The 22,454-nt window shown below is 37.6% G+C and overlaps 1 protein-coding gene across 20 annotated transcripts in view; it reads left to right on the top strand.

The window, feature by feature from the left end:
* The window catches only part of LOC121853307, a 213,670-nt gene extending 195,650 nt beyond the window's left edge, over positions 1-18,020 (top strand). For 9 of the 20 annotated variants that reach the window (XM_042347335.1, XM_042347334.1, XM_042347332.1 and 6 more), the window contains 10 exons: positions 864-1,025; positions 1,331-1,354; positions 2,542-3,101; positions 6,368-6,477; positions 7,841-7,873; positions 8,357-8,538; positions 10,506-10,677; positions 12,064-12,245; positions 14,780-14,932; positions 15,538-18,020. In XM_042347335.1, coding sequence (XP_042203269.1) covers positions 864-1,025; positions 1,331-1,354; positions 2,542-3,101; positions 6,368-6,477; positions 7,841-7,873; positions 8,357-8,538; positions 10,506-10,677; positions 12,064-12,245; positions 14,780-14,932; positions 15,538-15,663 — 1,704 coding nt within the window. In that variant the 3' untranslated portion in view covers positions 15,664-18,020. The remainder of the gene's footprint in view (positions 1-863; positions 1,026-1,330; positions 1,355-2,541; positions 3,102-6,367; positions 6,478-7,840; positions 7,874-8,356; positions 8,539-10,505; positions 10,678-12,063; positions 12,246-14,779; positions 14,933-15,537) is intronic. The other 11 variants (XM_042347345.1, XM_042347339.1, XR_006086302.1 and 8 more) reach the window with 11 other exon arrangements.
* Positions 18,021-22,454: the final 4,434 nt, after the last annotated feature.

Below are 22,454 nucleotides of genomic sequence, written 5' to 3'. Positions count from 1 at the left end.
GATAAAATTTATTCCTGAAATTGGAGACTACTGAATTATGTAATGCAGTACTGAACGATTTAATGCCAAAGCAATTTTAATGTCATTTAATTCATTATATCTGTGTCATAACTTGCATGAAACGGTTAAAGGCTTCACATCCCCAGTCTGGGTAAATCTGACATGTGAAGCTATGAGGATCGATCATTAGGTTTGTACTTAAGAACAGAACAATGTGTTGCAGCGATAAGAATGAATGAATGATCAGGGAATGAAGAGAGAGTGGAGAGGCTCATTCCAGTCCTTCCTGCTGGGTGAAGGTGCAAGAGTGAAAACAAAGGAAAATTTTTACTTGTTTATTTATACATTTGTCAAGACATCCATTTGGCCTACAAGTGGAATGTGAAGATATCACTACAGGACGTGAGTTTAACCTCCGGCATAAATATTTTCACCTACCTATTCTTCAAAGAGACAACCCTGAACCCTGAATTGGTTAGGATAGATTGAAATTATTGGTACTTAATAAATGATTATGTCAAGTAAAGGAAGACTCCCATGTTGCTTGTGATTTTAGACATTTAGGGTATGTCATGGCAAAAGAGGACCTACAAGAATATAAGATGTTCTAGGATTTTGGTTTATCATAGCATGTTTATTGCTGGTAAGAAATAACCATGAACTTAGGAGTATATTACACATTTAAATTTCCATAGGGTTGTTGGGTCGTTATGAATTGTTTTATTAAAGTTTTGGTCATTGAAGGTGATTATCTTTCAGTATTTAACAATTGTCAAGATGTAGTGCTTAGTTGGAATTATCTCTCAGCTGTTGAGAAGTATGAAATATTTAAACTTGTATTATTATATGTGTGTTTTTTACAGTTACCTGTCAAAGAGGAACTAGATGAGGCCGTGCCACCTCATGAACTGCTGGATGTCTCGGCAAGTCGGGCGAAGGGGGAGTTGGCCTCTCGTGGTGGCTTGGCCAACCGTCACCTGCCCTCCCTCAAGAAGACCACCAGCATGAGCAGTGCCAGCAGCCAGGTCAGCCCTCACTCACTCACTCACTAACTCACGCATGCACTCAAAACCCATTCTTGAATATGACACAAAATCTGTGTAGGATGAACAGTAAATGGACCAAAGAAGCCACTTTGTTAAGGAGTACAGTATTATACAATCACTAATATTCCCCCAAGCTGATCTAACTTACCTCTTAGTATTAGACCCTATTAAGAACTGGCAGGATTAAGGCAATATGGGGTACAGGTCCTTTACATTCCTACATGGATAAAGTAAACTGAAGCTGTTTTGATTAATTCAGGAATTTTCATTTCAAACGTTCCCAGGGAAAGATTTCGGCATACCATGAGGTAAAATATTCCTGGCATCTAAATGAAGAGATTTACATGTTTACTCCCCCCACCCCTCTCCCCTCCCCTGCCACCTGCCCTGAGGGATGAGGAATGTAATGGTTTTTCATCATAGTGTTTATTTAGGTTCATGTTCAAGCGTGTAGGTACGAGGGACACCGTGTGTAAGGATATCTTGAGCATGTTTCTGATTCTCTCACCGATATCATTTCTCCTTAAACTATTTATACGCTACTCTCAAATAATTAATAATTTTTCTTATAATATTTTGAGGGGCCTCTGCAAGGTTCAGTGACTAGGAAGATCAATGTTAATTAGGTCTAGAACTAAAATGTGTTAAGAGAAATTCCTGCTACTGCACCTCCCTTCAGCCCCCATGATTGTTCTCTTACTACTGATGAGAGTTGGTTTATATTACGTGTGTCCAATGGTTGTATAGCCTTCAGTAAAGTCATTGTTGTGTTATCCGCTCTTGTATGAAGTTGTAAAATGCAATAGGAGGAACCTGAAGTAAAGCAACATGTAGAATCACTCCACACACACACACACACACATACACCAAGAGCCCAGATATAACATTTTGAACCATCTTAGTGGTAATAAAAGAAACAAACACCAATTTATTATACAGGTACTCCATTTCTTCCTATAACACAGTCAACATTCTTCTCTCTGTGTGTTCTATGTGAGGTCCTCTTCAACCTAATAGACATAATCAGTGTTCTTGAAAGTCTCTCAGTATATTCCATCAATTGTCCCTGTGTTACTTGTATTAATTATGTGTTGAGTAAGTGTTTATTGATGCATTAGTCTGTAATATTAAGAGATGGTGTTTTATTACTCTTAAAGTGAAAATTCACAATTATCTAAAAAATGGTTTATGAGACAAACAAAAAAAGACAATTATTAAGTTTTACAGATATAAGAATAACATGTGTGTCACTTGAGCCTTTATAGTCCTCATATACCAGACAGTCAACAGGATGGTACATAGGGAACAAATTATTGAAAGGTGATACTACCATAGATCCTTGTAGTCAAAGAAATGGACAATGAGGTCTTAATTTAATTGTATCTTGTATTAAATATTCATAATAAATTTTATACCTAAGTAAATTTGTGACTTGAAATGTACGTAGTTGATGTACTTGTCGTTATGCTGATTATTGTATCGTACCCCCCGACAGGACCAAAGTTTAGATGATAGCAGCCTTGACGACGATCTCCCCGAAGCCGTTAAACACCCGCCAGTGGAAGCTCCCCCGGACGGGCAACAGGACCAGGGGAGTCGGAGGTCAGCAGAACCACAGGAGTCTCCCCTACCCCCTCACAGTCCCCCTCATACCACTAGTAGTATAACCCACGCTAAGTCCCCCCAGCCTCCTTCCTACACCCAAGCAACTATGGGGGGCATGAGCCATTTAGGTAGCCCCCCTCCTCCTTACCATCATCCACCGGGCCAGTTTGCCTCGCCTCGGCAACCATTCGCCTCATCCCACGTAATGTCCGACCCGTCCACTGGTCTACCCACCAGACCCCTGGGCGTCGGTAGTGACGCGCAGACCCACGAATCACGATCAGAGTCCCGTCCTGAGATCCCATATCGTCACCCCCCTCCTGTTGCCCGAGTACAACCAGTCAACCGAGCAGAAATTTCTGAGTCGGCTAGTTTGGCCGCCCACTTGGCCAATCGTACACCTCAGCAGCAGAGTTTGGCTGAACAGCTCAAGGCTTTGTTAGCTGAGAGGTGAGAAAGTTGTTCTGTTTCAAAAATATCTTGTGAGTCTATAAGTGCACTCCTGTTGACGTGCTCTTTCATTCTCACTTTATTACACTTTGCAGATTACTTGATCCCATACAAACCCCTTCAGACTTAATACACAGTAATACCTAAATAAATCTCAGTATTTAGATACATAACTTAAGAAATCCTCCTTATTAAGAACCCTAAGCTTATGTTAAATTAGATAAAATTTATACCTAAATAAATGCCACCTCAATACAATCCACCAAGCTATGTAAAGTTACTCCAGTTCATATTGGTTTTAATATTTTACCTTTAAGATATAATTGGCTTAGTTCATGAGCGTGAGGTGACCAATGGCATCTACTACAACATTATCCCTTTTTCTCCTGTACAATTGATTCTTCTTGATAAATTAATTGGGAATAAGTCAGAAAATAGTAAATAGCTTTTGGGTTATATTTATATATATATATATATACACATTAGTATTGTCTCAGGAACCTCGGAAACTTCTTGTTAAAATTTCAAACTACATTAAATGAAATATCTTGGAAAATTGTATTGATGGCACTAAATTTGCTACACTAATAAGAGATTCTTCTGATGTATTTTTCCTGGATGCCCCAAAAGAGAAGAAAAATGAAGAGTATTGAATGACAGCAGATGGTAGTGTGACGTGTTGACCCGGTCTCCTGTACTCCCCACCCATTACTTTATTTTAAATGAGAATGACCTGAGTTCTGATCTCCTGTATTTGAGATTCAAGCAGGGATGTATGGACAATTTATGAGCATTGAGATTGGACGTACTATATATTTAAAGCGTCCAGGTTCTTGTGGAGTTTGTCAGCGAGTGTTTGATTGACGACGGGTTGGTGTGGCTACTTTTAACCGAGAGCACCTGTTTGAAGACGCCTGAGGTACATCTGTTGTATATAGGCACTAGTAACTTCATTAATAGACCTCAATAGTGTTAATGATCCGAGAGCCACTGGTCACGCCTGGTGGAGTGGTGTTGCACTTGCTGTTGTATATGCCAGATGTTACTCCCCTATCTGACTTCTTAGCTTGGAAACCCAAAGCTGAGTGTATGAGGTAATATAAAGTGTGTTTTGGAGTGTGTTGGCTTTAGAAACTGAGTCAAAAGGTGGTGGTGGTTACTCTGCTTTTTAAATTTTTTTTTTTTATAATCTGTTTTGTATTTGTTCTGTATATGATTGTCAGGCTGTTTTTGTTGCTTGATTTTATTATTGCATACACCCAGTACAGTGACCATCATGCATATGTTCCCAACGAAGACAGTCCTTATGAAACTAACTTTGTAAGACTGATCAGCAGATTATGTTACCCTTACTTTTCTTTCATCTCTCTCAGACTCTATGCCAAACTAAGTGGGATGACTAAAGTATACAAATTAATAATAGTTTGAGACTCGGTATTCTATCTTGGCTGTAAATAAACATATATCTCTTAGTACGAGCAAGGAAGACATCTGTAGTTTCCATCTCTTATGTACAGTACAGTTCTCTTCATCAGATATATCTTTATGTAATAGTATTGTCTATAAAGGACACTTAAAGAGATATAAGAACTTTACTTTAAAAAATATAATTTAGTACTTTTAATTATGCCTTGTTGTCATAGCACCAAGGAACTATTTATTGATGCGCGTCTTGGCATCTCACCTGTGCAGTAGCTGACGATAGTTAGAGGGAAAGAACATTGTAGTTACCAGTCCCCATCTCATACCCTAGTGTCCTGCTTAATAGAAACACACACAAGCTATCAAGTTTTAATGTTATCCTTGTGTTATATTGTCTAGGTTCTTTTGCCTTTACATCTTGGTTGCATTTTCTTACACATTAATTTAAAAGTTAACCTCTACCTTGACGTTTCCCATTTATCATAGTGTTATAGAATCTTTGTCCATTATTTTAACTTCTTTTATGTCCCACAGTCTCTCAAACATGTTTTTATTTTGTTTTGATGCAAGAAAAGCCCTTGTATTTATGACTCGACAATAGAATGTGTGTGTGGAACTGTTCACCAATATAAAATGGTTCACGGTCACATACTGCTGCATGTACGGTACCAAGTATATTGAACGTAGGAGACTGGAGCGTATAGCGTATGCCCTGTATATATGAGTGTTGGCCTGCATCACGTATACAGCATAATATAGTGTAACTGGTGATTATACTTTTGGTAATTGTTTTCTCTGGCTCTAATGATGCATCAGTCAGAGAGAGAAAGAGAGACAGTCTTGGTATTTGCATTTATCTGGTGGCTCTTCGCTCTTGCACCCACCTTCCTTCCTCCCTCGCTCCCTCCCTCTTTCTTGTCTTTTTCTAATTATCTACTTCTCTTTACTTCTGTTTCCCCTCTTCCCCTTTGGACTATGCTTGTATTGTATTCTCTCTAATTCTCCATTTTCATGCTTTTTTTTTTTCCTCTTTTAGTTTACTTTCCTTACATTTTCCTCCCTTCCCTCTGATAACTGTACACTGGCTTTGTACCATCCATCCACTGGCTTTGTACCATCCATATCCACATCTGTATCCCCCATCTCGGTTAACCTTCCATTATCCAAAGCCCTCATTCTTCTCTCTTCCTCTCTATCTTCTTTTTCCTCATTCTTCTGTCTGTCTCTCTTTCTTTCAGTCTCCTTCCTCATGCAAGCACCACCTCACCTCCTCCACATACCGAAGAACCACACCAGCACATAGACTCCCCTCTCGTCAAGCAATCCACACAATGCTACCCGGGTGCTTGACGCATATAGGTGTACAGTTCAGATGACTAGTTGCCCATGTGTTTGGGAGATAATATGCTTGTACCTCCCTAGTTTGAACATAGAGGCAGATACTCTAGATGCACAGATGCAATTGGTGATGATCTCTTGAGTTAAAATTGAAATTAAGATTTTTTTTTTTGAAGAAGATTCATGTTTGATGTCATTTCACTTTTTTAATGATAATTCATGTAATAATTACTTAAGTCTCATTTGGTTTACAGTATTTTGAAAGTTATTTTTTTATCTATTCTTTGTTGTGTTGATTGGATTTCTTTTTAAATGTGTAAGACAAGGTTTTGAGTTATTTTAAATATTTAAGACAAAGTTTTGAGTTAAATTTAAATATTTATGACAAAGTTTCAAGTTATTTTAAATGTTTATGACAGTTTTCAGTTATTTTAAATGTTTATGATAGTCAGGAGTTATTTTACAATGTTTATGTTTTATGTGTTTAAACTTCCTCATCGTTGCAGAGAGTTAGACAGCGACGGAACACAACACAGAGAGCCGAGCCCTAGCAAAAGATCACCAACAAGCCTCATGGAAGACGTCAGACAAGCTGTTTTACAAGCAGATGTCACGTGTAAGTTCACAGGAAGAACGCTTGCATTTGTATTTGTTTTGCAGTCACCATTGTCAAACTATGATCATCCTACGTGACTGTTACGGTGAGAGGATAAACTGGATAATTTATTTTATCCTGTAAAAAAAAAAAGTTGCACAGATGAGAGAAGATACTGGTAAACTGTCTCACTTAGTATATCCTGACTATAAAACTGTTTATACCTGACAAATAACAAAGATTCTCTGTACAAGCTTGTCTTTTATAGTATGGTTAGTGTCTTAAGGTTGGTACTTGTCTTTAGGTTAATTTACTTAAGACACAAGCTGTCATAAAGTGCGACCTTAAACATTGTAGGTTTTCTCCGGGTACTGTGGCTTCCTCTTGTACTGACGCTGTTCAATAGAGGTGATAACATAGAACAGAACGACCGCCCTAATGGCTGGTAAGCTAACGACTGGTGAAAACTATAAAAAAAAGAAATACTAGAAATTAACGTCCTTGGTCAACTAATTCACAATGAAATGTTTGTGTTGTGAGTGATACAATGCTTCTGCCAAGTGATGTGTAGTGGAGCAGAGAAACTAGCATCAGAGTTCAGTGTTTCTTCTTGGCTGTGTTGTGTTGTGTTGTCATCTCTGGGATGTATAATGTTAATGGAGTCAACACAAGCAATCTACACTTACAAAAAGAAACACAAATGGATGAATCCCTCCAGTATCAGTATGTTTATTTATTATCTTTTCTACACACCCAAACATGTGTGGGGTGGATTAAAAGGCACAGCGAGAGAATGAAATAGCTTCTCGGAGGGGTTTGACGGCAGCCATGTGGACCAAGGGAAGAGGTCGCCACTGTGTTGGGTAGTTAGGTTTCATTATACTTCGACCAAAGCCGGGAAGATACTTCATTCTCTCACTGCATAACAACCTCAAAGAAATTTGGAGGAGGAATGATGAGGACAACTGATATGAGAGAAATGTAAAAAGTGACAAGTAAAGACAGCTGGTGATAGCCTCCAAGTGCACATGTGGTATAGTATTCAGTGTTGTAAATTCAGAGGAGCCAAATAATTCATAACTCATCATACACAAGTTAAGGTATCATGCTGTAGGATGATCATAAGTTTATTTTGTATTTTACTTTCCAATGGCCTAGAAAGATTATCTGTATTATTTTATGTAGAGTATTCATTAATTGGTCTTGCTCTCCCATAGTTTGAAGATCATTATGCAACGTGCAATCGCCACGATGCCTAAAGTACATCTCAAGACTTTTTTGACAGTAAGCTGATATTGATAGGATTTCCTCTGCATAGTTTTATATTGACTGAGAACATTACTGGTGTATTTTACTAAACGGTGTTACTCTTGTTCTTTTTTAGCCTCAGTTCCCACACAGCAACACTGGCAACACCGTATGTTCTGCTTGATGCATGTCTTGTCTCGGCCTCTTGTTGAGTTCCCTTTTATTTTCTTGCTCAGGTCATAGTTTTGATACTGTGCTTCTTACTTTGTATTTTAGACTTTTTTTGTTTTTGTAGTGAAAAGCTCTTGATTTTGTGACGGTGCACCGTGGACTGCTTTAACAACTGCTTTGAGAGATTGTTTTTCTGAAAGCAGTTGGTTTAAATTAAAAAGATTTTTATTGTTTAGTCTGCATGAAGTTTTTGCACTTATATTTTGCCTAAAGTAGTAATTGATCTCGTTGTTACTTGTAGAGTACAGTAGTGTAGAATGAAATATACCTCATGCAATATCGGCATCATTGTAGCGATACAACAGTTGTCAAATTGATGCTCGGTAAAATACAGTCAATCTGCATATCAAAATTTCGAACAGACACGCGTAGTAGTCGAGGTGCACACGAACAAGCGTCAATCAAGGGTTTTCTCTTCCAGTGGGCAAGAAGCCAGTAATCAGTGCTCCTGTTCCTTTGTCGTCAACAGCACACGTGGTCGCTCAGGGTCAGGCGGTGCACCCCGTCAGCTCCCCTCAGCGCTCACAATCTGCATTTTACTCTCCTGTAAGTAGGGGCATCGTGAAGTTAATCTCCAGGGAGTACAGTGGTCACAATGTTACTGTAAGTAGAGTCGTTACAGCTACTCTCCGTGTTGTAAATAAGGCCACGGTAACCTGTATTTTGTACTGTAAATACACCATAGAAACTCCTACACTCTTCACTTGTATGTAATGTGGTCTTGACTTTACTCTCTTATAAGTAAAGTGATCATGACAGAACTCCCTCTTAATTAGAATGAATAATACAGTACCTCCAGTGTGTGAGTTGAGGATTGAATAAAAATTTAAATTCATAAGAAAAAAGAATCTGCCAGGTACTGTTTCAAACCAACTTTTTTTTTCCTCTCTTGATATGGTTTTGAGAAGTATAATTATCAACTAAATTAATACATATTAGAATATTTAATTGTAAACACGGAGAAATACAAACTGACCTGTCTACTCTCCCTAAAAATTGTTACTTAACACATCTTAAGAATTGCCATACAGTCGGGTCACCTTATACAAAGTAATTCTTTTATTTGAGAACCCTAAATGATTACTATGCTTTACGACGTTCGGTAAACAAGACTTGAAAAATCAATAGGAATAAATTCTGATTATTATTGAAAAGAACATAAATCTTCTCTGCAATCATTAGACTTTGTTGCATATAATCATTTTGGTTTCTTGAATAAAATATGATAAATGGCCCTGTAGTATGGCATAGGGACTGAGAACAACCATACAGTATCAAGCCGTGCTATAACATCACCCCAATGTGTTAGAATTTTAATATATTTACACGAACCAAACTTAAGACTACCATTAATATGTGTGGTTTTCAAAATTTTTAGTGTCCGAGGTGTTCTTGTTCCCACCACCCCCTGATCCTACCACCCCCTGTTCCCATCACCCCCTGATCCACCCCCATTCCTCCCCACCCCTGATCCTACCACCCCTGTTCCCACCCCTCACCACCCCTGTTCATCCCCCTGATCCTCCCCACCCCCGTTCCCACCCCCCATTCCTCCTACCACCCCTGATCCCACCCCCATTCCTCCCACCACCCCCTGATCCTACACCCCCTTGTCAACTGTTCTGTAGGCTGGTGGATGTATGCAGTACTGTATATCAGTCTTATCTGTAGGGCTTCACATGAGAGTTATTGACAGTGTAAATGTTTCACCTTGATGTCCTAACTTCACTCACCTATTTTAAACCAAATTTATGGGTTTTGATATTTGTTATAAAAATAGACAAGTGTGGTATTCAACCTTATAGCAGACAACATCAGATTCATTTGTTGTTTTGTGAAAGTATCAGTAGATGCATTAGGTCTGGTGTGTAAGTTGAGTGAACTTAGAGATCCCGGGTGATGTGAAATCATCTTACAGTATTTTACACTTGATAAAATGTATATTATGTCAGGTTTATGCCAGACTATGTGGGCTTACATTTCACAGATTAGTCTTATGCTGTACAGTTTACTCATGTACAATGGTAATATGTTCCTCATTGTGCTATCATTATCATGTAAATAATTTGCACTGCCAGATAAGGTACAGTCATTGTACATTATCCACCTGAGGGTACTGTACTGTATGACACCAGCTTGAATTATTTCTGGTGTTTCTCTCACCTTCACCAGTAGCCTTTATTTTCTCATTAATATTTATTTATTTATACGTCAAGCTACTGAAGACACTTACTTGCCTTCTGTGAGAACTAAGACAGTGTTCAAGAATGATGACAGACAAATGTTTTATATAATGTTGATGGATCTTTTGCTAAACATTTATGCAGGACTGGCTCTAGCTTATAGTGTATCCAAGAGGGGGCCCCCTAAGTGATGGGGGCCCTGTGCAGCCCCACATACTGTAGCTGGGGCCGGCCCTGCATTTATGCTACTCTTTTAAAGGTAGAAAATTTTATAGATAGTTTTGTATGTCAATTTCTTTGTTTTTTATAAGTTTTTACTTGTTTTAGTATTTTTCCTTTTTGACAGCATTATTTTCTCTCTTAATTTGTCTACGTGTTTTATGACAGGGTGGCCGGGAATCAATGCGCGACAGCAACGCTGGATCTCAGTCTCCGAGATTAGGCCGCAGCAGCATACACGCCAGTCCGGTGAGCGGCGTCAGTGCCAACCCTTCAGGCGTGGTGCTGCTGAGCCAGAGACCGCTTGATTCTTCTATACCAACACACAAACTAGGACCAGGTAACACAGTGTTTCTAGAAGGTAAAGCAAGACCTCTAGTTAGCTTAGCCAGTTTAGTACTGTATTGATCAAGTCTCTCTCCAGTCATTCACAAATTATAGCATAGGGTTTATATAATGTGAGTTTAACAGGCCTGGAATTTCATGAAATGGATGTAATAGCCAAAATAAATGAGGTGCAAAAAAAGTACATTTGCCAGGAAGAGATTTTAAATTTTTTCCTAAAGGGACAACTCGGCCAATCAGATGGCAGTAATTCCCATAGTTGACAGCCAATAAGAAATTCCAAGCTTGGTTTCATATACAGTATAACAAAATCACAACTCCCTTCGTGATTTTTATTTGAACACATCACTAACAAAAAAAATCGTACAAACAACAAATTAAACTTTATAGGTCATTTTGATGTAGGAATCTTCTTTAAATAAAACTCTAGCTCTCTCTTTCTCTCTCCTTCCTCCTCCCATAACCAGTTTCCCCATGATCTTATTTCACAAAGTCAACACAATACAACTCTTTGTTTTCCCACAATCCTTAAACACAAATTACTGTGTAGAATAATTTATATACACTTAAAACTTTGAACACTTTTATTTGTCCTGCAGCCAACATAAGGAACCATTAAGTATTTCTTACAATCAGACATAGTAATTGTAGGTAGGATTATTGTAGGTGAACAGAGAGCTTACGACCCCCTTGTTGTTATGAGGATTTCAGCGTTATGTAGTGTTAAAGTTACAATCACTAGTTAGGTATGAGTTACAATCACTAGTTATGTATGAGTTACAATCACTAGTTAGGTATGAGTTACAGTCACTAGTTAGGTATAAGTTACAGTCACTAGTTAAATAGAAGTTACAGTTGCTAGTTAGGTTGATATTTTTCTTAGTTGCTTCATCTCACTTAACTTAAATGCTGTGTTATTAGTTTTAGGTGATATTCAACTCTTGTTTATAATGTAAAATGTATATTAAATTGGAGTAATTGTCAGTATATCAGAGACATTAGAGTTAAATAGAGTTTATGAAGGTAATTATTTGTTCTTTAGTATAATATAATGTTGAAATATGAAACAGTTGATTAAGTCAGTTGTAGGTATAAATTTGTAGACTAGTAATGATCAGTTTTAGTGCCATGCTTGACAATGCTAATATTATCTTTGATTATAGATATGATTACCTTTGATTATAATTATGATTGTGTTGTTTATAGAATTATTTTGCTATTTCTTTTGTTTTCACTTCCATCTGTTGTCCTGTGAGACCCAAAAGCCTCTTGCCTATTTGTTTTAATTCTTACAAGCTTGACCTTAAAGATGGTGGCGCTGGTAAACAGCCTCAGCACTTGTGTACCATGTAACCAGTAGTGACCCAGCTCAATATGCCAGGTGTAGATGGCAGCAGTGGGGACTTAAGCAGCGGTCCTGCATCCTTAGGGTCAGGGGATGAGGGCTCAGGCGCATCTTTAGGGTCCCAGAGTTCCCTCTCCCTTACCCAACCTCCTACTGAGAGGACCAAACGGTCGCACATGTGGCAGACCGCACCCGTGGTCGACTGGACCAAGGAGCAGGTAGTGTAGCCGTGGGGAGTATTCCTGACACTCTGAGCTTCACGTGTAACCGTGTCGGGCTGAATCTGTCACAACATAACTGCCAAGATTATTAATAATAATGGTATTGCTGGCTGTCTATATGTATATCTTGTTAAATGAAGTCTAACGAAATAGAAATCAGTATTAGACATGTGCACTGTTGATGGTACTCTAAAGTAATGGTAAACTTAATAACAGTGACACACAACCAGCCCTTCCATTACAGTCTTTACCTACTGTTTTGGTAGTTGAGCCGACATACAATAAAACAACAAATAATATTAAAAAAAAAATTCCCCTGAAACCTCTTGCTATTTGGTAAAAGTCTGGAGCTAAATTTAATCATTGTGTTTTACTGTATAATATTTTCAGGTGTTGCAGTAGATTATTACCTAAAATATTTCTGAATATGGTGGACTGATGGAGAGTCAGGAATATATCTCTTCGGTTATTGGCATCATAGTAGTGACATTTTTATTGCTATTAGAGGAACCATGTTTGAATTCATTCTTTTATGGTACTGTTGCTTATTTAGAAGAGGTAAGGTTATTGTAGCTTACCCTTAAATATATTGTTTTTATAATGCCCCGTGATGCAGAGGTGATGATGGATGTTGACTGAATTGAAGGGTTGAACACACTACAGGTATCCCTCATTATTCAAACATTTATCTTACGATAGCTTCCTCCTCATAGACAAATTTGGGTCCCGGCAAAAATTAAAATCACACTCCCCCGGGAGTCAGCTGGGGCGGCCACATCCCCCTAGCACTCTCCCTACCAGGCTGAGGTAGGAGTTATGATATGGTTATTTTTTCAACAATTAATTTTGGGTAGATAAAATGAACTTTCTTCACTTTTTTTTTCCACTGTTACATGCACATACAATCCTACACACTGATGTTTAAAAAAAATTAAAAAGAAATAACTATCTAAGGCCAAAATGAGAAAAGGAATGAACATTCCTTTGTGAGTGAGAGAGTAAGAGGGGGAGCATCCCCAGCCAGGCTAGGTTGCCATGGCTAGGCTTTAGGGCGACCACTTTTAATGCAGCCACTGTCGATGCAAATGACGTTTGTGTTAAACTTTGATTTAGTTTTTACTAATGGTTTTAGCTGCATTTTTTCATCTAGATTATATTTTATTAATGTTTTTAATATGTTAGAAAGTAATTTACAGTAATTGTGTACTATTTATCATTAATTAAGTAGGTTTTATGTTGTTTGTGAATCAATTTCATGTTTTTGGGTGTGATATTGGGGGTTTTCATTTCATTGGGGAACCGAACCCTATTTTTCCCATAGGTCATTTTATTTGCTTGATGAAAATTCACTTGGCAAATGAATTTTCAGGAACGTAACCCATTTGTATAGCGAGGGATACCTGTATAATACTGTACTGACATACAAATAAGTTCACCCAACTTGGTATAGTACTGTAATCTCTTCAGTTGTATTTATTTTATTTTTTAAGTACATTGGTATTGTTAATTTATCTCCATAGATGTGGTGAGTGTTAACAGTTTAAGCAACCCCTCACATTCACTGCATGCTTAATGTATCTGATTGATTTACTGTCAAGAGAATGTACAGTATAGTTTATTTTATTACAATACACTGTACAGCTCCTACCCGACTTACGACCACCCGCACTTACGACCTGCCTCAGTCGTACCAAAGTTTTGTCAAATTACGTATTTTCGAGTCCCAACGTCAGTACACAGAAAGAATTTTCGTTTGTAATTCACTTTAAAATGGCTGGCAAGCTTAAAAGTGAGAGTTTTGTGGTGCTGAGAAGAAAAAGAGACATCCATTTAAGATTTTGTATGTATTTAAGACTTACGACCTGGATTTGGGTCCCTAACCCCGTCGGGGAGGAGCTGTACTTATTTTTCCAGCTTGAGCAACAGTACAGTATACATATTCTTAAACTGTGCTCTTATCATTATTCTCGCTAATATCTCTCTATTAGCTACATGAAGTGGCAAGTGTGAATCGTGACTATTTGTTGTGATAATTGTGTATAATATTGACCAGGATTTTACACATCTGGAGACTTTTGGAGAACTGTGGATTTAAATGGACTGTATTGTTGCTCAGGTTGTACAGTATACTGTATATATTTTTATGACATACTTATAGAATACAGCACGAAGACATAGAAATTGTGCATTCTTAACGGGAAAAGAAATGACTCGATAAAAATGATCTAGTGTGTGTGTGTGTGTTGGCACATTTACGACTCCTTGCAATAACATTAGTGTTGAGTGTTGGACTGCAAGAGCATTTATGGAACCAAAATATGCACTCATTGTTTTATATGTTATTTATTTATTTGTTTATTTATTTATTTTTTTTATTAGTGTTATTTTCCCAAGCTCGTTTTTATTCCTTATAGGTTTTTAAGTTTGAATTGGTTTGCATTTATTTGATGAGTTGGTTCTGTGTTCTCGGATTCACTGAAAGATAATGTCGAGGTAATGGGATGTTGGCTCATTCTTGTGACTGTTTACAGGTCAGTCAGTGGCTGGTGGTCCAAGGGCTAGAGAGCTGCGTCGGACGTTTCCAAGATATTGGCATGACCGGCCCTAGACTACTTAATTTAGATATACGAGATCTCAAGTCATTAGGGCTGCCAGCCGACGAGAAGAGCAAACTGAAGAGAAAGGTAAAGTGTAGACGTCATTTGTTATATGTTTGACTGATGTGCTTTTTGCTGATTTAGGTTTGTTTCATGTTATGTTTAAAAGTTGAAGAGGTATATATACAGTACTAATGTGACAAGACCTTTAACAGTTCTGGGAAGGAATTAGGTTATTTCCTCAAGTTGTTAGTCTCTTTTGTGAGGAGACATGCCAATTATTATGATTGACTGATTAGATTAGGAGAAATTTCTTCTTACTGTTGATTGACAAATTTTGTTGCGCTTAGTTGAGGATGTCCATTCCATCACTGACACACTGAAACAGACAAGTAGTATGTAATAACCTTTGGCATTATATGAATATTATAGTTGTCCTTACCTTATGATGATAGCGTAGGGGGAGGGGAGCAGCAGCTGAACAAATACGATACATCTCCTGTCTTGAGGGTCCCTGGTTTGTGTCTAGGGTGCTCCTAGTCCACCAACTTGTCAACAGGAACCTAACATTGGCAGTTGGAAGTGAAGTGCCAGCCACAGTGTCCTCTTGTAGCCTGAAAAAAAGGAAGAAGTGTTATTCATATGTACTGTTTCCATAGAACTATAACATAATGTGTCTTTGTCTCTTACAGGTTAAAGAACTAAGAATAGCGGTAGAAAAAGAACGTAAACAAGCAGAGAAAGAGAAAAAGGAGAGAGAAAAGCTACAGAAGAAAGCCGAAAAACTAGCAGAGAAAGCAGAAAAAAAGAAAAAGTAGTTTTGTATCATTAAACTAATTAAGTCAATACATTATCTCAGAGGGAATATCATTAGTGCTGCTTGATGCAGTTTGTAATTTCCTTCCACACATACCATGAATATATTACCTGATGAAAGTTTCTTCAAAGTACAATGCAGATAAAGCTTCTGTTTGCATATCCTATCAACTAAACTGTATAGACCCTTTTTTATTTTGGGAACCATAGATTTTTAGTCTTCCGTTTCACAAGACCATGACTTTATGTTTATGTGTATGATCTAGTGGTGCATTTAACTCTTCCAAATTTAAGTGCAATAACATTTTATTTAAGACCGGGATGAAGGATTTCGTCTCCGTGCTTAGATAAGTTGAGTTAATTGCTGTACTACAGATGATTACCACTGAGATTACTGTTATATAATTTTTTTCCTTCTTGATGTGAAGTGGATTGGCAATGTAGCTACAAGTCAGTGTTAAAATTGATAAAAGATTAGCTTATTTTTGTGGTAGAAATTTACATAACCTGGAGGAGAATTTCTCCTTGATGAGGGTTAACTGTGTGTACCCTGTAGGAGCTTGAGGGGAGAGGAACAAATGATGCCTTACTTAGGGTAATCACTTTCAGAGGAATGCTTGAAAGGAGCCATTTTCAGTGGCATTTGTTTTTCATGACTTTTATAAACTTTTTTTATTCTATTATGTTTTGACTGTCAACTTGTGCTGTCCAAGTCATCTGTTGTCTATCTTCCTATGTTAGACATGCAGACTGACTATTCTATTGTGACTGTCGTTATTGTCTATGGTTTTATCTAGCTCATAATGTTTATGAGAGTTTTTAATTCCATTTAAAAGTTTCTTAACAACATTTATAATCAGTTTAGTTGAATTTTTTTTATACTGTTATTTCTATTTGTTCTCATATTTTTAATTTTGTTATAGAAAACAAAACACTTTGGTTGTTAAATGGTTAAAACAGAGCACATAGGTCCAGTGAACATGTGAGAAGGACATGGTGACCTCGGCTTCTGTACTTACAATATATATGTGATTTGTGTTTTCCTGAAAATTTTGGGTGTGTACAGTATGTTATTTTGCAGTGACCTGTGTGAGTCTATTTTAAAGACTGGTCTATTTGTTGTTATGAGCATACAAGGAAAGTGACATGTTTTGTGTAATAGTTCATCCTTTACTTTCTCTGGTTCAGTGATGCCTACTTATTGCATATCCTTTGATACTTCCATCTTGTACTAGTGTGATAGAGTGACCCATGAAGTCATCTAATATGTTACGTCTTTTAGCTTATTTCCTTTGTCTTGTATGTATTTCCCTCCCAAGGAACCAAAATCTTTCCTAGTAGACTAAATCCCATAACATTTTATGAAATTTACCTTAGTGTGTGTCCAATGTACAAGTATTTCAATAATTATTTTTTATTTTATTTTTTATATATATATTTTTTTCATATTGTGATGGCATTCTGGGTAGGAGAGGGTCTTCCAAGCCCTGGTGAATGTACACGTTGCCAAATGTCTTCTTATACATTCTCATTGCCGGCCGGAGTCTGGTTAACTTTTTTCATTATTGTGTAGCATCGCCGATTATGTGTTACACCGTGACTGCGGCACTCGCACTGCTGCCTGAGCCAAGCTCGTATCCGTGTCCTGCGTTCGGTATCTTACAAATCTGGGTTGTAACCTCTTGGCCAGGGCAGTGTCGGCTAGTCTGGGACCCAGTATATAAGTGACAGAGTTCTTAACACATCATGACATACTTGTGGTGGACCTGGATAATATGTCTGAATTAGTGAAACAACAGTGCAGTATAAAATGCTTTAATAGACAAAAAACCAAAAACTGTCAAGGATGATTGTTAACTACAACAGTAAGAAACCAAATTGGAAGAGTGGTGGGGATTACGCATTTTGCTGTAGTAATATACCGCTACATTTATTAGCATTTGGAAACTGGCAGCTAGTGGTCTACTTTCCATACATGCTTGAAGAATACTTGGGTTTTGAGATTCTTTGTAATATTTATTTGGAAAAAAAAAGTTAATTTAGAATTTCAGCGTGAATACCAATCAATCGGATAAATGAAGCAAAAGGCTGGAATCTTTAAAATTTACTAGATATTAAAAATAGCTTTCGAAAATGTTTCTATATGAAAGTATTATATATGTTTGCACCCACAACCACTCATGTGTGGATACTTTTTTGTTTTATATGAATGGGAATAAGTCAATGAGTATTATTCATAATTGTATTTTTAAGCCAGTTATGTGCATGAGGCAGACAGTTGTAAATACCGAATACGCTGTTGAAATGATCATGTCTGTATATTTATCTGTGCTTTTGTATAATAAAGTATTTAAAGATACATTTTGTGCTTCCTTTCCTTTGAAGATAACAGATTAAAGTTCAAGAAAATCATCTAGTTAGAGGGGTGTGTGGTGTGATAGAGGGGTCTGTGGTGTGTTAGAGGGGTGTGTGGTGTGTTAGAGGGGTGTGTGGTGTGTTAGAGAGGTGTGTGGTGTGTTAGAGGGGTGTGTGGTGTGTTAGAGAGGTGTGTGGAGTGTTAGAGGGGTGTGTGGTGTGTTAGAGGAGTGTGTGGTGTGTTAGAGGGGGTGTGTGTGTGTGTGTGTTGGGGGTGTGTGGGTGTTAGAGGGGTGTGTGGTGTGTTAGGGTGTGTGGTGTGTTAGAGGTGTGTGTGGTGTGTTGTGTTAGAGGGGTGTGGTGTGTTAGAGGGTGTGGGTGTTGGGGGGTGTGTGGTGTGTTAGAGGGGTGTGTGGAGTGTTAGGGGGTGTGTGGTGTGGGGGTGTGTGTGGTGTGTGGGGGGGTGTGGTGGTTAGAGGAGGTGGTGTGTGTGTGTTAGAGGGGTGTGTGGTGTGTTAGAGGGTGTGTGGAGTGTTAGAGGGGTGTGTGGTGTGTTAGAGGGTGTGTGGTGTGTTAGAGGGGTGTGTGGTGTGTTAGAGGAGTGTGGTGTGTTAGAGGGGTGTGTGGTGTGTTAGAGGGGTGTGTGGTGTGTTAGAGGAATGTGTGGAGTGTTAGAGGGGTGTGTGGTGTGTTAGAGGAGTGTGTGGTGTGTTAGAGGAGTGTGTGGTGTGTTAGAGGAGTGTGTGGTGTGTTAGAGGACACACCATCATCTCCTCCACACACCACCATCTCCCTCTGTGTCTGTCCACTATCCACTCTCACCATCACCCTCCCTCTTTTCTCCCTCTGACTTGGTCGTGTTTTGTCTGCAGGTGTGTTGCTGTCTTCTGGTTGCCATGGTGATGAGGAGGACGTGTGGTGGGGGAGGATTATTTGACAACAACAACAACATCAATAACACATCAACGACAATGTTCAAACGGCATCCACAAGTAGTTTTTTTCTTTTTTAGGTTTTCTGGTTAATTTCTCTCTCGCTCTCTCTCTCTCTTCCTTTGTATATGTACAGGTATGTATGTTAACATGTAATGAGATGTATAGACGTGTTACATGAATATACAGTTACTTGATCCAAAGTTACATAATCGTTACACAGAGAAGGTTACAGCAAAGGGGGTTTTCCTTTATTCTTCACATAACTACAGTGATACAGTACATAACGTTCAAACGGTTATGTAAGGTACACCATAGATCACTATTGAACACTGTAACCCCTTGTAGTAATATATAAGTTACTGTATCTATGGTGTTAACCAGGGCTGTGGAGTCGAAGACAAAACCTTCGACTCCGACTCCGACTCCTCAAATTTTTATGCTTCCGACTCCGACTCCGACTCCGACTCCTTGGCCTATTTGTAACAACTATTTCTACCATCCTAATTGTAATTTGTATGTTGTAACCTGCATAGGTAAAAAGTAAAACACCGTGGCTATACTGCTACAGCTTTATTAATGATCTGGACGATATTTAAGAACTACAAAAAGATGATAGGCTGTACGGTATAATTTTTCTTGTGGACGTGAGAGCAGCCGCCCAGTCCAAGCGGCTTATAACGTACACCGAGGCGCTAGACTAGCCGGAGTCTTGCGGCTAGAGCCCAGCTGTAGGCATTCATAGAAAACGGGAAATTTGTATCATAACAAATGGGAAATATCTACTTTCCGGGAAAGTTGGTTATCTACTTTCCCGAAAAGTAGATAGATTTTCTACTTTTCGGGAAAGTAGATTATCGACTTTTTGGGGAAGTCGATTTTCGACTTTTGGGGGAAATATTACCTAATTTTGCGAAGTAGATAATCATAGAAAACGGGAAATTTGTATCATAAAAATGGAAATATCTACTTTCTGGAAAGTTGGTTATCTACTTTCCCGAAAAAAGTAGATAATTTTCTGCACCGGTAGATTATGGACTTTTTGAGTAGATTTTCTGGCGAATTTGGAAATATTACCTAATTTTGCGAAGTAGATAATCATAGAAAACGGGAAATTTGTATCATAAAAAATGGGAAATATCTACTTTCCGGAAAAGTTGGTTATCTACTTTCCCGAAAAGTAGATAGATTTTCTACTTTTCGGGAAAGTAGATTATCGACTTTTCGGGGAAGTAGATTTTCGAATTTTTGGGGAAATATTACCTAATTTTGCGAAGTAGATAATCATAGAAAACGGGAAATTTGTATCATAAAAAATGGGAAATATCTACTTTCCGGGAAAGTTGGTTATCTACTTTCCCGAAAAGTAGATAGATTTTCTACTTATCGGGAAAGTAGATTATCGACTTTTCGGGGAAGTAGATTTTCGAATTTTGGGGGAAATATTACCTAATTTTGCGAAGTAGATAATCATAGAAAACGGGAAATTTGTATCATAAAAATGGGAAATATCTACTTTCCGGGAAAGTTGGTTATCTACGTTCCCGAAAAGTAGATAGATTTTCTACTTTTCGGGAAAATAGATTATCGACTTTTCGTGGAAGTAGATTTTCGAATTTTCGGGGAAATATTACCTAATTTTGCGAAGTAGATTATCATAGAAAACGGGAAATTTGTATCATAAAAAATGGGAAATATCTACTTTCCGGGAAAGTTGGTTATCTACTTTCCCGAAAAGTAGACAGATTTTCTACTTTTTCGGAAAGTAGATTATCGACTTTTCGGGGAAGTAGATTTTCGAATTTTGGGGGAAATATTACCTAATTTTGCGAAGTAGATAATCATAGAAAACGGGAAATTTGTATCATAAAAAATGGGAAATATCTAGTTTCCGGGAAAGTTGGTTATCTACTTTCCCGAAAAGTAGATAGATTTTCTACTTTTTGGGAAAGTAGATTATCGACTTTTCGGGGAAGTAGATTTTCGAATTTTGGGGGAAATATTACCTAATTTTGCGAAGTAGATAATCATAGAAAACGGGAAATTTGTATCATAAAAAATGGGAAATATCTAGTTTCCGGGAAAGTTGGTTATCTACTTTCCCGAAAAGTAGATAGATTTTCTACTTTTTGGGAAAGTAGATTATCGACTTTTCGGGGAAGTAGATTTTCGAATTTTGGGGGAAATATTACCTAATTTTGTGAAGTAGATTATCATAGAAAACGGGAAATTTGTATCATAAAAAATGGGAAATATCTACTTCCCGGGAAAGTTGGTTATCTACTTTCCCGAAAAGTAGATAGATTTTCTACTTCTCGGGAAAGTAGATTATCGACTTTTCGGGGAAGTAGATTTTCGAATTTTGGGGGAAATATTACCTAATTTTGCGAAGTAGATTATCATAGAAAACGGGAAATTTGTATCATAAAAATGGGAAATATCTACTTTCCGGGAAAGTTGGTTATCTACTTTCCCGAAAAGTAGATAGATTTTCTACTTTTTGGGAAAGTAGATTATCGACTTTTCGGGGAAGTAGATTTTCGAATTTTGGGGGAAATATTACCTAATTTTGCGAAGTAGATAATCATAGAAAACGGGAAATTTGTTTCATAAAAATGGGAAATATCTACTTTCCGGGAAAGTTGGTTATCTACTTTCCCGAAAAGTAGATAGATTTCACGAAAGTGATCGACTCGAAAGATTGAATGAAATATTACCCAATTTTGCGAAGCAGATTATCACAGAAAACGAAATTTGTATCATATCGGGAAATATCTACCGAAATATTATCCCCAAAAGTATATTTCTACTTTTCGAAAGTAGATTATCGACTTTCGGAAGTAGATTTTCGAATTTTGGGGAAATATTACCCACTCTGCAAGTAGATTATCACAGGAAAAACGGAAATTGTATCATAAAACGGGAAATATTCACTTTCCGAAAGTTAAGAGTCTACTTTCCCGAAAAGTAGATAGATTTTCATTTTCGAAAGTAGATTATCGACTTTTCGGGAAGTAGATTTTCGAATTCTGGGGAAAATATTACCTAATTTTGCGCAGATTATCATAAAAAAATGTAATCATAAAACTGGGAAAATCTCTTTCCGAAAGTATTATCACTTCCCGAAAAGTAGATTTTCATTCGGAAAGAGATTATCGACTTTCGGGGAGATTAATTTTGGAAATAATTACGCGAAGTAGATTATCATAGAAAACGGAAATTTGTATCATATAAAAATGGGAAATATCTACTTTCCGAAAGTTGGTTATTTACTTTCCGAAAGTAGATAGATTTTCACTTTTCGGGAAAGTAGATTATCGACTTTTCGGGGAAGCAGATTTTCTGAATTTGGGGAAATATTACCTAATTTTGCGAAGATTATCATAGAAAAACGAAACTTATCATCAAAAAATGGGAAATATCTACTTTCCGAAAGTTGGTTATCATTTCTCCCAAAAGTAGATAGATTTTCTACTTTTCGAAAGTAGATTATCGACTTTTCGGAA

The sequence above is a fragment of the Homarus americanus genome, unplaced genomic scaffold (assembly GCF_018991925.1).
Source record: "Homarus americanus isolate GMGI-L3 unplaced genomic scaffold, GMGI_Hamer_2.0 scaffold44383, whole genome shotgun sequence".
Lineage (NCBI taxonomy): Eukaryota > Metazoa > Arthropoda > Malacostraca > Decapoda > Nephropidae > Homarus > Homarus americanus.
Note: the sequence above shows the minus strand (reverse complement) of the source record. Positions and strands in the feature narration are given on the sequence as shown.